The sequence below is a fragment of the Brachyhypopomus gauderio genome, chromosome 15 (genome assembly GCF_052324685.1).
Source record: "Brachyhypopomus gauderio isolate BG-103 chromosome 15, BGAUD_0.2, whole genome shotgun sequence".
Classification (NCBI taxonomy): domain Eukaryota; kingdom Metazoa; phylum Chordata; class Actinopteri; order Gymnotiformes; family Hypopomidae; genus Brachyhypopomus; species Brachyhypopomus gauderio.
Window position 1 is genome coordinate 11,197,644 of NC_135225.1, and position 14,258 is coordinate 11,211,901.

General features: G+C 42.2%; 2 protein-coding genes across 2 annotated transcripts; one reads left to right on the top strand and one right to left on the bottom strand.

Annotated features, from left to right (window-relative positions):
• The first annotated feature begins 45 nt into the window (after positions 1-45).
• Positions 46-9,673, top strand: cog2 (component of oligomeric golgi complex 2). Its single transcript, XM_076975304.1, has 18 exons — positions 46-259; positions 752-913; positions 1,028-1,093; positions 1,202-1,282; positions 1,395-1,498; positions 1,714-1,822; positions 2,128-2,307; positions 2,458-2,582; positions 2,917-3,043; positions 3,743-3,882; positions 5,910-5,971; positions 6,168-6,319; positions 6,589-6,771; positions 6,874-6,946; positions 7,029-7,171; positions 7,462-7,601; positions 7,823-8,003; positions 8,975-9,673. Exons 1-18 carry the CDS (start codon positions 200-202, stop codon positions 9,080-9,082), a joined length of 2,196 nt encoding a protein of 731 aa, XP_076831419.1. The 5' UTR covers positions 46-199; the 3' UTR covers positions 9,083-9,673.
• agt (angiotensinogen) lies at positions 9,416-14,027 on the bottom strand. Its single transcript, XM_076975310.1, has 5 exons — positions 13,766-14,027; positions 12,115-12,920; positions 11,544-11,817; positions 10,860-11,010; positions 9,416-10,667 (listed from the first exon to the last, which is right to left on the bottom strand). Exons 2-5 carry the CDS (start codon positions 12,884-12,886, stop codon positions 10,494-10,496), a joined length of 1,371 nt encoding a protein of 456 aa, XP_076831425.1. The 5' UTR covers positions 12,887-12,920; positions 13,766-14,027; the 3' UTR covers positions 9,416-10,493.
• Between the last annotated feature and the right edge of the window lie 231 nt (positions 14,028-14,258).

Genomic DNA, 14,258 nt, shown 5'->3' on the forward strand with positions numbered 1-14,258 from the left:
ATGTCGGGAGGGGGCGCACTCACGCGGACGTCACCGGTTTACTTCTCTCACGTGACAACGTTCTCAATCGTTGGCGCGTGCCATGTTTGCGGAAGTAAATGAAGTGGCACATCATCTGTCATTTGTTAAAAAATGTATCTAAAACTCGCGGTTTCTCATCAATAAGACACATTCACGCAATTTTATAGTCGATTTAAGGATGATGAACCTGCCAAAGGGACCCGAGTCTTTGTGTTTTAACAAAGACGAGTTTATGAAGGTATGTTCTCTTGGCTAATATTGACTTGTAAAGATAAGTAGTGACTCGTATAGCGAGCTCAGTTAGCGAGTTAAACGTGCTGAATAACTTCACACTGTCTTATATACGAGTCTCCTGTTACTAGCCAGAACGTTGTATACGAACGAAATCGAGGTTTCATAATAATATAATTAGCCAAACATTTTCTTAAAATGTACTTTAGCTAGCTAGCTTTAACTAGTTAATCTATCAGTCTAGCTAGCCAGAAACATTAAAATCAACAGTTAGGGGGAGTAACTGTGAGGGGATTATTAACATACTGTTCACACCTTAACTAAGCTACCTAGCAGTTTAACTTATTGTTTATTTTCTTATTTTACAATGCAGAACATGAGAAAGTAAAATAGAAGCAGCTGTAAAACTAGCACGTAGCTGTATCTTCCCTTCCCGTGTTGGTGAACCAGCTAGCGGGCTGCAACGCTCGGTGTTTTGGGCGCATTTCTTTGTTTTCAGGATGATTTCGACGTGGATAAATTCGTGGCTGAATGTCGGAAGCGTGTCCAGCTGGAGGAGATGCGTGAAGACCTGGAGAAGTATTACCGGCTGCTTAAAACAGCCATGGTCGAGCTCATCAACAAGGACTACGCCGACTTTGTCAACCTGTCCACTAATCTTGTAAGTTGGGTTTGTTTCCTGAAGGAACTCGTGTTTCAAGTACGTTAAATGAACTCCACATAGTGATTCCGTCCGTGTTGTGTGTTTGCTTACATCGTTTCATTTGTGTTTAAGGTCGGGATGGATAAAGCTCTCAACCAGCTTTCAGTTCCTCTAGGCCAATTACGTGAAGAAGTGCTGGTAAACTGTTTTATTGTCGTGTTTTAGTCGGGTTATACTTTACCTCAGTCGTTCTGTCATGTTATATTTTTGTTGCTGTTTCACTCATAATGTTCTTTTCTTGAGCAGAGTCTGAGGTTGTCGGTAAATGAAGTTATCCAAGCCATCGACACCCAGTTGTCCAAACAAGATGACATTCAAAAGAAGAAGGTGTTTTACCTGTTGAATTCTTTTACCTGAATATTTTTACAATTGAAATTTTCATTCTAACTATCTCTGGCTTAATGCTATATCATGTTATATTTTATTTACTTCAAATTAGATGTGTGTCTTAAGACTCATCCAAGTAGTTCGGTCAGTGGAAAAGATTGAAAAAATCCTTCACTCCCAAAATACCAAAGATACAACTTCTCTTGAGACAAGCAGGTAACTATAAATGTTGGATGTTTAGCTGCAGTAAATAATAATAATCTAAACATCTACACTTAGGACATTACACTGCCAAGTCCTTCCTTAAAGATGGCATGAGCAGCTGTATGAAGGCAGATATCAACAAAAAAAATAACTTTTTTTTCTTATTGTGCTTGTTTTGTGTTTGGGGAGGTGGTTTTTCCTGAATTTTTGTCTGCTTTTATTTGAAGTCCTCTGTTAGCGGGTCAGATTCTTGAGCGGATCGCCACTGAGTTCAACCAGCTGCAGTTCCATGCTGTCCAGAGCAAAGGAATGCCACTGCTGGATAAAGTGCGGCCAGTAAGCCAAGCTCCTTCTGCCTCACACGCCTGTCAGTCTAAACGCTTTCAGTTAAATGGGAGTACTAGCCATGGCTATAGAAATATCATTCTGAAATGGAGAGAGAAAATTGTCATAAAATGCTTTCTGAAATGAGTAATGACTACTTGTGCAAATAAAAACTATGCATGACCGCTATGGCAAAGTAAAATGCAACAAATCGGTCAAGGATCAATAACTGGGTCAATAAAAAGCAATGTTAAGAGAAGGTACTAAAGACAAAGTGATGGTGCAGAGAGACAGATCGTTCTGTGTTTGTGTTGTAGAGGATCGCCGGCATCACTGCCATGCTCCAGCAGTCTCTGGAGGGCCTGCTGATCCAGGGTCTGCAGACGTCCAACGTGGACATGGTCCGACACTGCCTCCGCACCTATGCCACCATCGACAAGACAAGAGACTCAGAAGCACTTGTGGGACAAGTCTTAGTCAAGCCATATATGGATGAGGTGTGTGTTATTTCTTCTGTATTATATCATTCATATAAGAGGACATCTTATCATATTAAAGGCTTTTTAAAAAGATAATTTTTAAATGGAAGAATGCAACAGATTTTTTTGGACCCTCCACAGTTTTGAATTTGCTTTGTCTTTGAATAGGTCATAAATGAGCAGTTTGTGAATTCCAGCACTAACGGTCTCCAGATGATGTACACAAAGCTGCTGGAGTTTGTGCCTCACCATTGTCGACTGTTACGAGAGGTCACAGGAGGGGCCATTTCCAGGTGCATTTTTCATTGAGCTGTATTAAGTGAACTTTCAGAATCCTGTTGACCTGCATTACCAGAGAAGAGCATATCTTCTCTACATTACCAGAGAGGAGCATGCCACCGTTGGGATGATTAAGTGATAGTTGATGGATTGGTGGTGGCTATGAAGTAGCCGTTAAACAGTGCATACTTTTTAAAAGCTGAGGCCTTTTTAAGAACCTCGGGTCAGGGGAACTCCAACAAACCAGCACAATCCAAGACTTTCCTGCTAACATTGGAAATTTTGAAAATGATGTTGACACTAGATGTAACATTGTCCAAGGTTTATATTTGTCATCTTTGCGCCCAGTGACAAAGCAGATATTGTACCAGGATATGACTTCCTGGTTAACTCTGTCTGGCCAGAGATCATTAAAGGTGTGGAGGGGAGGATTCCGTCCCTCTTCAACCCAGGCAACCCTGACACCTTCTATGAGGTAAAACACAGACACACACACACACACACACACACACATATACAAACAACCTCATGATAAATACAGACTCACACACACACTGGTAATTAACCCTACATATTAGCAGTCTATCATAAAGGCAAAGCTACTTTTACACATTGGGCTTTGTGTTGTCTGTGTTGCGGGAGACTCGTCTACTCAGTCTGACCTGAACGTGATGGCTCAGGGAAGCGGATCTCAGTAATAAACCTGTACATATACCGCTTAGAAGTACAAATACAAACTGCAAGTCATTTCAGAGTTCAAGTATATGAGCCTTGTTTACGGAATGGGAGATTTTTGTTTCTTCTATCACTGAAAATGGAACTCTAGTTGTGAACACAAACCGCTAGCTCTGTCCATGTTGAAAATGGTGAAGACTTCACTGCAAAATTATCCAGCATTGACCACCATTTCCTGATATGTGAGGCATTGTGATCAATAAAATAAAATTTAAATCTGTGTAAAGCATTACTCCAAAACAATCAATACAGTGAATCTATCCATGTGTACAAACATCACAATCGACCTTCCTAAAAAGAAAAGAAACTTCTTAAAGATGCAAATTATACTGTACATTTGTTACAATTGATGGGATGTACAAAATTGTACAGATTGCATTCTGCTACATTTGTCAGTGTCTGTAACCTTTTATTTATTATGAATTTTTGTCTTGTGTAGCGTTACTGCATTAGCATGGACTTTGTGCGGAAATTCGAAAGGCAGTGTGGCTCCCAGGCTAGTGTGAAGAGACTCCGAGCTCACGCGTCTTACCAGAGCTTCCACAACCGATGGAACCTCCCTGTGTACTTCCAGCTGCGGTGAGTGGCAGGGTGTGGGACACGCCCCCTGCAGCGTCTCCTCTTACACATCGGGAATGAGAGGGCTCACTCTGGCCTCAGACAGTGGCTTACCTTATATTCGCATATTCTTATATTTAGAAAGCTTTTTGTGGTTTGTTGATGATCCGGTTCTGTTCTAGAACCAGATCCAGTCACCTTGGGTTGTGTACAAACTTTATCCTTTCTTAAGCATATAATCCTGCTTCTTTTAGATGAAGTAAAGCAAAAGTGAATACATGAATTAAAGCTGACATTTTACTGCTGTTTCTAATGATAATAGTAGGACAATAGAAAAGATTCACAACGACACTGAAAATCACTTTTAAAGCTGGTGTCAATAACTGAGCTGTTCTGAAGTGTTTTTTGACAGTTAACCGATGGCCGTTGTAGGCAGCCTGTTCAGGGTGATGGGTTTTACTGAGAATTTGAGGGTGTGTGCTTTGTTTTCTCCAACATTTTACCAAAGGCAAATCACACATAAAGAAAATGTATACAGTTCATGCTAAACTGTCTTGTGTTTGAATACAATGAAAGTGTATTTGCCTTTGAGTCACAATCCAATTCATTGATCACCCATAAACAGTGGTCATTGTCTTTTGTGTGGTACGTGTGGAGCATGTGCGGCTCGATCCTGCGGGTTGGTCTGTGTGTGCTCTGGACTCTGTATGTGAAGCTTCCATTCATCATACAGCCCATACTACTGAACTCTCTGCTAGCTTCATTTGATTTGTCAGAAGTGATTCAGATGTAGGCTCATTGTGCAACGATTACTGAGTGTTCTGGGAATTTCTCAATTTTGCATGGATACTAGGTGCGTGTCCATACAGTAAATCTGTAGTAATCACTGGGTTGTGAATTTTCACCTTTTCCGTACCCCCTGTAATGGTGTAGAGCCCTGGGGGGGCGGTGTAGCGCCCTAGGGGTGGAGTACAGTACTGAGACTGACATGATGAGGGCTCTTAAGCTGGGTTGTGCCAGAGTGGTCAGATTCTTGTCATCTTGCTGCTTGAATAATGATCACTGAGCTTCAGAGGGCAAAGGCCATCAGTCACTGTGCACCGACATCTGTGTCCCCTCAACCTACACAGCTTCTCCTCTTTACTTCCTGTTTATCATTGAAAAAATTATGCCTTAAATTCATCACATGATTTAATAAATAGTAATAATAATCTTTATTTGTATAGCACCTTTCATTCATACATACATGCAATTCAAAGTGCTTTACAGAATAAATAAAAAAAAACATTAAAAGGTAGCAAAGATAAGACAAAAATATAGGAAATTAAAGATGAAAAGGAAACAACAATAAAATAATATAATGGTGACAAATTATAAAATAATAGACAAAATAATGTAATAAAGTAAATAAGATGGAAAACTTAAATTATTATAACAGAATTGGAGTTTCTTAACTAAAAGCAGATCTAAACAGGAAGGTTTTGAGACTCTTCATGAAGCTGTACAGGGATGAAATGCCTCTGAACTCCTCAGAAAGAGAGTTCCAGAGCTTTGGGCCATAGTGGCTAAAAGCGCCAATCTTTAATCGTCTTTTAGGAATCACCAGTAGATTACTGTTTGAAGACCTGAGAGACCTGACTGGAACATATCTAGCCATCATTTCACTGAGCTAAGCTGAGCAAGGCCATGAAGACATTTAAAAACCATCACCAGAACCTTAAAATCTAATCTAAAACTGACAGATAACCAGTGCAGTGAGTGGAGTGCAGGTTTAATATAATCACCTTTCTCCTGTGGGTCAGGACCCTTGCAGCAGCAAGAAATAGAGATCTTTGGAAGAGCAGATAATTACAATAATCTAGCCTTGATGTGATAAATGCATGGACAAGTTTTTCACTATTGGCAGGAGAGAGCATATCTTGGAGGTTTCAAAGGTGAAAATAAGCTGTCTTGCAGCTTATTAAATGAAGTAAATTCAGTCCAACATTTTAATCTGAAACACATTCCTGTCTGCGTGCCTTAACCTCTTGGACTGTTGTGATTTTCAGGTATAAGGAGATTGCTGGATCTCTAGAGAATGCCGTGGCAGATGGATTAGATGCTGCTCCAGGTCAGTTGTGTGGGAGTCTCTGGAGCAGGCTTTCCACCAACAAGACAGACATCGTGTCGCAATGCTGTTCACCGGTCTGACTGGATGTGCACACATTTATTTGCAACATATCAGACACTCATGTCCTTATTTAAACATCTCTGTGTGTGCGTGTGTGTTTTTGTGTCTGTGTTTGGGTGTTTGTGCGGGTGTGTAGATGGGAGCCACTACCGGTTGCAGGTGACGGAGGTCTTGTGGAGCTGTGTGTGCAGGTGTTGGGCGGAGCACGTCTACCTGCCTCCGCTGGCTCACCGGTTCTGGAAGCTAACGCTGCAGCTGCTCTCCCGATATGCCACCTTCCTCATGGAGGTACTGTACTGGTAGCAGGCGGGTTGACCCAAGCTCGAAAGCTCACCAGGACCCCGTAGCATCACACAGCCTCTGCTCAGGGCTTTGCACCAGGAGTTGTGGGATGTTGGGAATTGTAAAATGCTTGTTTTCTATCTCAGACGGCCTCGAGAAATATCAACTTCACAAAGTAGCGGAGAGAATAGCAGTTCTAACTGCGGTTCTTTTTTTCTGACAATAGCTCTTGCCATAGAGCTAGAGTGATAAAGGAGTGATCTGTTTTTCTATAGGTCCTAACGAAAACCCCATCTTCAGAAACCACCAAAGACCCGGTGCGTCCACTGCCAAGCTCCGCCTCCTCCACATCGAGCCGCACCTCTCAGGATGCAGACAGCGAGAGTGGCGGCCCCACGGCCCTGTCCACCAAGCAGCTGGTCTTCATCGCTGCCGATGTGGACCAACTGCAGGAGCAGGTAGCATGGGGGGAAATAATGTCTAGGATGTTCCTCTGGAGTCCATATCCTATAATGTCTAGTGGTTCAAACTTTTCCGTCTGTTTGTGTTTACTCTTCCAGATTCCAGAAATTTCTGACATGATCAGGGAGAGATTGGAGGGAATTGGCTTCAAAAACTTTAGTCTTGTTACAGGTGAGTAGCATTTATGGATCGATCATGTCATATTAGAATAACAAACAGGAGCTCATGTGGTGTCTCTTATTTTGAATGCCAGAGGCTTTGAGTGACTCTAAAGCTGATTTGGCCAGATCCATCCCAACGCTAAACAGCAGAATGACTCAGCATCTCACAGAGAGGAGCTTCCGCTTCCTAAAAAATGCTTCAGAAGTCCCGCGGCTCTACCGGAGGACCAATAAGGTAAGTCACAGCACTAAACGCACTCTGACTCTGACGACCATACTGAGTCAGTAAGTGATGGAAATGAAATCTAAGAGCATGCCAGAATGTCCTTAAAGGCTCGGTGAATTTGATTTCATAGCACCTTATTTACTGTATATATTTTCATCGTAAAATAATATTGAGAGTCAAAATCATTCTCAACAAAGTGAAATATCTTCTAAAGGGCCGTGTCCTTATTTGTTGTGCATCTCCAAAAACACAAATGCCTTTGCAGAAAAGCCCCAAATCTGATATCGTTGATTTGACAGGAGATGCCCACCAGAGCCTCGGCCTACATGGATAATGCCTTGCGGCCGCTGCATCAGCTTCTCACAGATTCCACCGGCGTGGTGAAGGACTCCATCGTGCTGGAGTGGCTTCGCGTTACTCTCTCGGACTGCACCCACAGGTAGTCTGCATGCCCACACACAAGCCCACACTCGCATGTAATTCCTGTCCCATGGGGCTGTGTGTGTGTGTGTGTGTGTGTGTGTGTGTGTGTGTGTGTGTGTGTGTGTGTGTGTGTGTGTGTGTGTGTGTGTGTGTGTGTGTGTGTGTGTGTGTGTGTGTGTGTGTGTGTGTGTGTGTGTGTGTGTGCTCACGGCTGCTCCCTATCTTCATGACTCGTAGATACTTTGAGACCATATCTGACGTGCTGAGCTCTGTGAGGAAGATGGAGGAGAGTCTGAAGAGGCTGAAGCAGGCGAGGAAAACTGCGCCCACGAGCACCGCTGGGACCTCCGCCGGACCCTCCGACGACACCAAGATCCGACTGCAGCTGGCGCTGGACGTGGAGTACCTGGGCGAGCAGGTATTTTCAGCTCCACGCAGACGCCAGATGATTCTGATGAGATGAGAAAAATGTGAGGGTGCAGGTCAGAAGAGCCAGTTACGTAGAGCACCATCCAGTTCGTTTTTCACTAGGACTTGTGGGAGTTTTGACAGAATGCTGGTGTTCATGTGAAAGGCTTGCATGTTTCCATGGTGTTTCCATGGAGAATGCTGCACAGCTGCAAGAGTCCTCCGCCCTCACCTCACAATAAGAGAACAGATCCTTCTGTGAAACACATGCATGCAAAGTCAACTTTATTCTTTCTTACCACAGATGTCTTGAGTGGGGGATTCAATATTTCCTGTACAGGACATGGTGCCACACTTAGGAAACTGTACAGTCTATACAGTAAATTAAACATTCACTAGACACAGGGCACAGTAGACTAGATGGTAAATTTGCTTGGGTAGATTGTATTTTTGCGTAAATTATACATGCAAAACAAGCGCGTCTATAAACCATTATTTATTCAGTGGCTGGTAAAATACCTTAACCGCTGTAATATGGCAGAGGAGCAGACAGTGTGTACAGAATAAAGTGGTCAGGATTTTAATGCCATGTGTAAAGTGGTTGCAGTTTCACTGAGTGGTGGGGGTTTGGCCCAGATGCCCCATGGCCTGTGTCCAGGCGGGAGTATAATCTACCTCGTCATTCAACTATCTACCCTAGCCTTCCATCCCTGGGAAGCGTGTGGTCCGTCTGGTCCTGCACTGAGGCGGGGTGGAGTGTTCGGAGTGTGGCTGGTTGGAAGAATAGGCTTCTGTGAATCTCTGAAATTAGTTTTTCCTTTGAGCAGAGCAAAAGAAAACGTAGGGCAATAGTGACTCGGAGACTCTTATCGCTAGACCAAATTCACATCAGGTGTTTGCAGAGCTTACACTCTTTCCTGTCAATGAGTGTGTGTGTGTTTAAGTGCATGAGGGTTAAAGTCTTTGCTTATGTTGCCACAGATACAGATGATGGGTCTCCAGCCGAGGGACATCACCATGTTCTCCTCCCTGCTGGACCTGGTGCGGGAGGCCCGGGATCTTGCCACGGTGGAGCAGGCTGGCTCCTAGGGTTCCACGAGGGCCCGGTCCACATGGTTTATGCAAGAGACTGCTGGGAATAAACAGAAGGGCGGAACCCCCCCTCCCTTTTTTTGGCAAATTTTGAAGCCTTGTTGAACTTCATGCAATGATGGTCACCGACACCACCTCTTCCTGTGTGGTGAAGAAGCACACTACGAGAATGGGCCCACATGCACAAATATTATTTATTGTTAAATCCTATCTGATAATAAGAGAAAGGATAGACACACCCTGAGTAGGTGTCGTAATAGTAACCTGATGCAATGGGAATTCTAAATATGTTAGGATTCAAGATATTAAACACTTCATTTGAAGTGAACAGGCAGCGAGTTTGATGAATCATGATGCGTCACTACTGGTGACCTGTTGTGCACAGTTACATCAAGCACTGTTGATTGATGTGAACTGATGATGTGGAACATGATGTTATGAAACTTGTGTCACGACCTAAGTAACTCTTCTTTAACCAGGTTTTTGAGGCCTGCCTGTCCATGGATTTTGGCATTTTAAACACCATGACAAGAATGGTACTACTGTAACTTTTAAATGTAACTTCAAAAATAAAATGTTTGGATATAAGGGCAAATGTTGCTGCTTAATAAGTTAATAAGTCATCAAATTCTCATACAGACTTTAGCAGGTAGGTGACTGAACACACGTTGGAGCTCTTTTCAATACGCACACTACCAACAGTTTTACATGCCCATGATTGCAGTTTTAACACCTTTCTGAATTTCAACATGTGTTGAACATGTTGTCTATGGTAAAGTGTTATGCTAAAAAAGTCATTTAGAATAAAGATCAAAAGATAGCAGAGATTATTGGAAGATTTCATTGAACAATTTTTTAATACACAATAAATCATTGCACGAAAGCTCATCAGTACTAAACACGCACATGTCTAGGACACAAAGAAGTACTGGCCAGGTACATTATGCTGCATAACCCACCAGTGTGCTTACAATTCATTTAAGTGCTGTGAAACCAGATACCAAGTGCACAAGGATTTTGTAAAACATCCATACAGTTTTCCCACTGAAACCATAATGACATTTTTTCCTTTTTTGTAATTGGCGGTGTAGGGCGTTCTGGGACGGGGGGAGCATTTAGGGTTTTGGCTTAGGAAGCTGGACTGTGTGATTCTCTCCTCCATTTTATAGTATGGGAGGGAATATGGTAGCTAAGTTTAAAATATATTCATATATAATATTTTTACAGAACATTTGGCTGTAGCAGCTGTCTTCAATTTATTTCAGCATCACATACCAAACTTAATGCACTGTTGTGAGGACAGATTTTTGTACTTAATATAGAGGACTTGCTATGTGTATTTTGTAATATCCTATAGTGAGTTTAATGGGTTTGAAAATCCAACTACTTTATATGAAGAGTATTGCTGTTATATAGTTGGGTTCAGGATCTTTCCCAACATAAGAATGGCGTTGGAGTTACCCTCTATAACTGCAAACAAGAAGGGTCTGTTGACAGTGACTTTGAGGGGAACTTTATCTTCAGACGTGCTCTGAACTTCAGTCCCTTCTTCAGACATCTCAAAAAGCACTTTGTTGAGCACCTGTGAAACATACAAAGGTATGCTTTAAGTAGCTAAAACTGGGCTAAAGTGTGTGTTTATATTAAAAATCTGTTCCGAAATATTGGTCAATGAATTTGTATTTTAATCAATTTACAGCTCAAAACCAATTTAACTGGCCTGGAATGGACATGAAGCCTGTTATGTCATTTCTCATTAGACGTGAGGTTTTACCTTATCAACTGTAAAGTTATCCTTGCTGCTTAGTCTTTCAAAGTTGGCGTCAGAGCCCAACAGGTATTTCTCAACATTCATATCGGATAACACTGACCTTAGGTCAGTCACAGCTGTTATTGAGAATTTAGGCAGAGACAGTTCCAGATAACTGCCAAAAAAAGAACATTTAGTTGTAGGTGGGTGTGTGAGTGTGTGTACACATAAACAGGATGTGTGAGAAAGCTGTGCAGAGTGCATGCACAGTGTGTAAGTGTGCTAAGTGAAACATTTTGCTTGCACAGCTAATGAAGGACATCTTTCCAGTTTCATTGGAAAGCTTTGGAAAGAGTTTTATTAGATCATCTACATTGTATATAGTATGTAAGGTTTCCAGAGAAACAGGATGTTTCAGACAGCGGTCCTTCATCAGCTGTGCAAGCAAAAGTGCTTCTGAATGATCAAATTTAGAAGTACTTTGCTTGCATATCTCAACATCTCTACAGTTACACTGCAGTTACTATCTCGTTCACTGTCTATAACAAATACAGAGAGAGAGAGATGTACTCATGCGTGTGTGTACATCTATCTATCTTTCTACTCTCTCTTTTCTACTATTTTAGTTTGCTTTTAGAAAAAGTTTGCTTTTCTACTATTTTAGTATGTACCGCTACAAAAACAAAGAAATTGCTGTAAACTACTCACCGTTCTTTTAGCTGTTTTTCCCATGCAACTATGACTTCTGTCAGGAGTTGATTTTCAATGTCTTGCAGGCTGGCTTGTTCAAAGGGCAGCACCACTAGCATATAGGTTCGTTTGCTAAGGCTGAGCTTGACAACAGAGCACTTCCTGCCAGGGTCAATGACATGCATGTAATCACCAGTGTGGGTCATGAGAGGTACCTTAACACTGGATGTCTCATCAATCCTGAAGTCTTGAATGGTAGTCTTCTCTGGTTGGAAAGCTGTTCTCCAGTTGCCTTTGAATTATATGAATCATATGTGTTTGTGTGGGAAAAATATTTGTTTCACTTTGAAACATTCAATCATCAGAAGAGGACATCCATCCATCCATCCATCCATCCATCCATCCATCCATCCATCCATCCATCCATCCATCCATCCATCCATCCATCCATCCATCCATCCATCCATCCATCCATCCATCCATCCATCCATCCATCCATCCATCCATCCATATGCTTGAAATTATATCCTTGATCTACACCGAGCAGGTAAAAATTGCCTTGTGATTATTAAGGACATTATTCACTCACCTTTGAAATGTACAGAACTAGCAAACAACAGGTTCATTGACTGATTGAGAGCTGTGAAGAGGTTCTCCACCTTGCTGTCTGATGTTTTCTGGATGAAGGAGTTGACTTGTTCCTCTGCTTCCTTGGGCTGGGAAAAGTCCACCGCTCTAACGTAAGAAGCATCGGAGAAGTCTTGCATCCCACGCACAAAGTCTTTGGAGAGGTCGGCGTCAGTGTTCACAAAGGTCCAGACGAGGGTCCTGAGCTCATCCCGAGGTCCGTCGATCAGTGAGTTGATGGCCTGCAGTGTGCGTAGCACCTTGTGCCCGTCTATCAAGTATACGCAGTCGGCCCCTTCCGACTCCCAGTTCAGACCCAGTAGCTGCTGGTAGGGGATGGCGGTTTTCTTCGAGGCCCCGAGGTACAGAGTTACCAGGGCTCCAAAGGCATTAAACGGGGAGAGCAAAATGTTGCCACCATCCTTCCTGTGGCTGAGCGTCAGATACATGCGCAGGCCCAGAGTGTTCTGCAGTTGTGCCAGCACAGCAGTGCGCTGGGTCAGGTTCTTCAGGGTCTCTGGGTCAGCACTGGGGCGAGGGTCCGGCTCGGTGCTGTCTTGAAGACCAGTTATAGGATGGATGGTCTCCAGAGGCTTAGGGTCCTTACTTTGGATGACTTCACAGCTGACGTTGTCAAAGCTGAAGAGGTAGAATGGATGCACATACACACGGTTGGTTCCTCCTGTTGCCAGGTAGGAGAATATTAGAAAAGGCAAGACCACCACTTTCATCATCTTGTGTAGGTCTGGGAGAAACTTCAGAGAAAACCTAAAGGACGTTAAACAATACAGTTAATATATCCACGTGCAGGATGGGTAAAGCTATTTTTCAAATGTGTACTGTTATGCTAACATTTTGTGAATGCAAAAATGTTGTGGTTTGTTAGCTGTCAACTCGTGCACCTTTTGTCTCCCTTTTAGATGCAAGATGCAAGGTCCTTGTGAAACTATAGAATGTGTATCACACAAAACACAAAACACCCCCTCAGACCTTAACAATTTGCTTTTGGAAAATGGGGGGCCCAGTTCTGTCTACCAAATAGCTGCTGAGGTCTATGTGCTACTGAGCTGTGTTAGAGGTCAATGATACCCCCCCACACACACTCAAGTGGGAGGAATGACTTGTAACACAGATCACAAAATTAGTCCAAATAACAAAGTAAACAATGAAAGGGGTAAGTAAGTAAGGTGTGTTTAAAAGACAAGTTTTACAAAGGTTATTCTTGATCAGGTGATCATGAATTATGAAGACCCTAGACAACAAGGTATAAAGTGATTATGCTTCTCAAGTCATCTAAATCTCTGTATTTGAAAAATTAGATAATAATTAGATTAGATAATCAGGCATAATTTTTGTCTTAATTATGATACAAATACATATAAACTACAGGTTAAATACAACCTAAAGCAAAAAACAGGTATTTTGTTTTTATATCTGCATTGAAAGCTCATAGGTTTAAGCATTATTTAATATTTTTATTAAACAGTTGCATATATCCTACTTCCAAATTTTTATTATATATTTTATTAGAGAAAACCATTTTAATGAAATGGTATCCCCCCTTTTACCATCTTCACATGTACATGAGGAGGAGAAAGATCATCTTTGCTTACCTCAATAAGTGATCAGGTTCTCTAGAGGGAATGTGGTGCACTGAGACCTGCTGTCTGTTTTCTAAAGACAGAAAGATGACTAGTGTCCTCAGTTACAGATTAACCTCAGTATTGGGACACATCTCCTAGATGTTGAGTTTCAAAATGCCATTTGCACTTGTGCGCTGAAATGCAAACAGTGTGCACTTCTGTGTCTAGTGCAGCATATTTACACAAATCCTCCTGTCCGAGGGGTTGGTGGGACGAGAACACGTTGATGTCACGGGTGACTCAGATTCTGTTTGAACAGCTTGATCCTTCGTTTGTCCCTTTGCACCACAGTGGGGTCTGTTTTCATGGAACTCTTCTGAAATTGTAGTTATATCTTCTGCACTAGTGAGTTCTAAGATTTTGCAGGTCACTACAGCAGCCTGGAATTATATTGCTGTTTATATATTTAATCCTACAGTTGATTGCTTATTCCCAAAACAATTACTAATTCGACATGTTACTA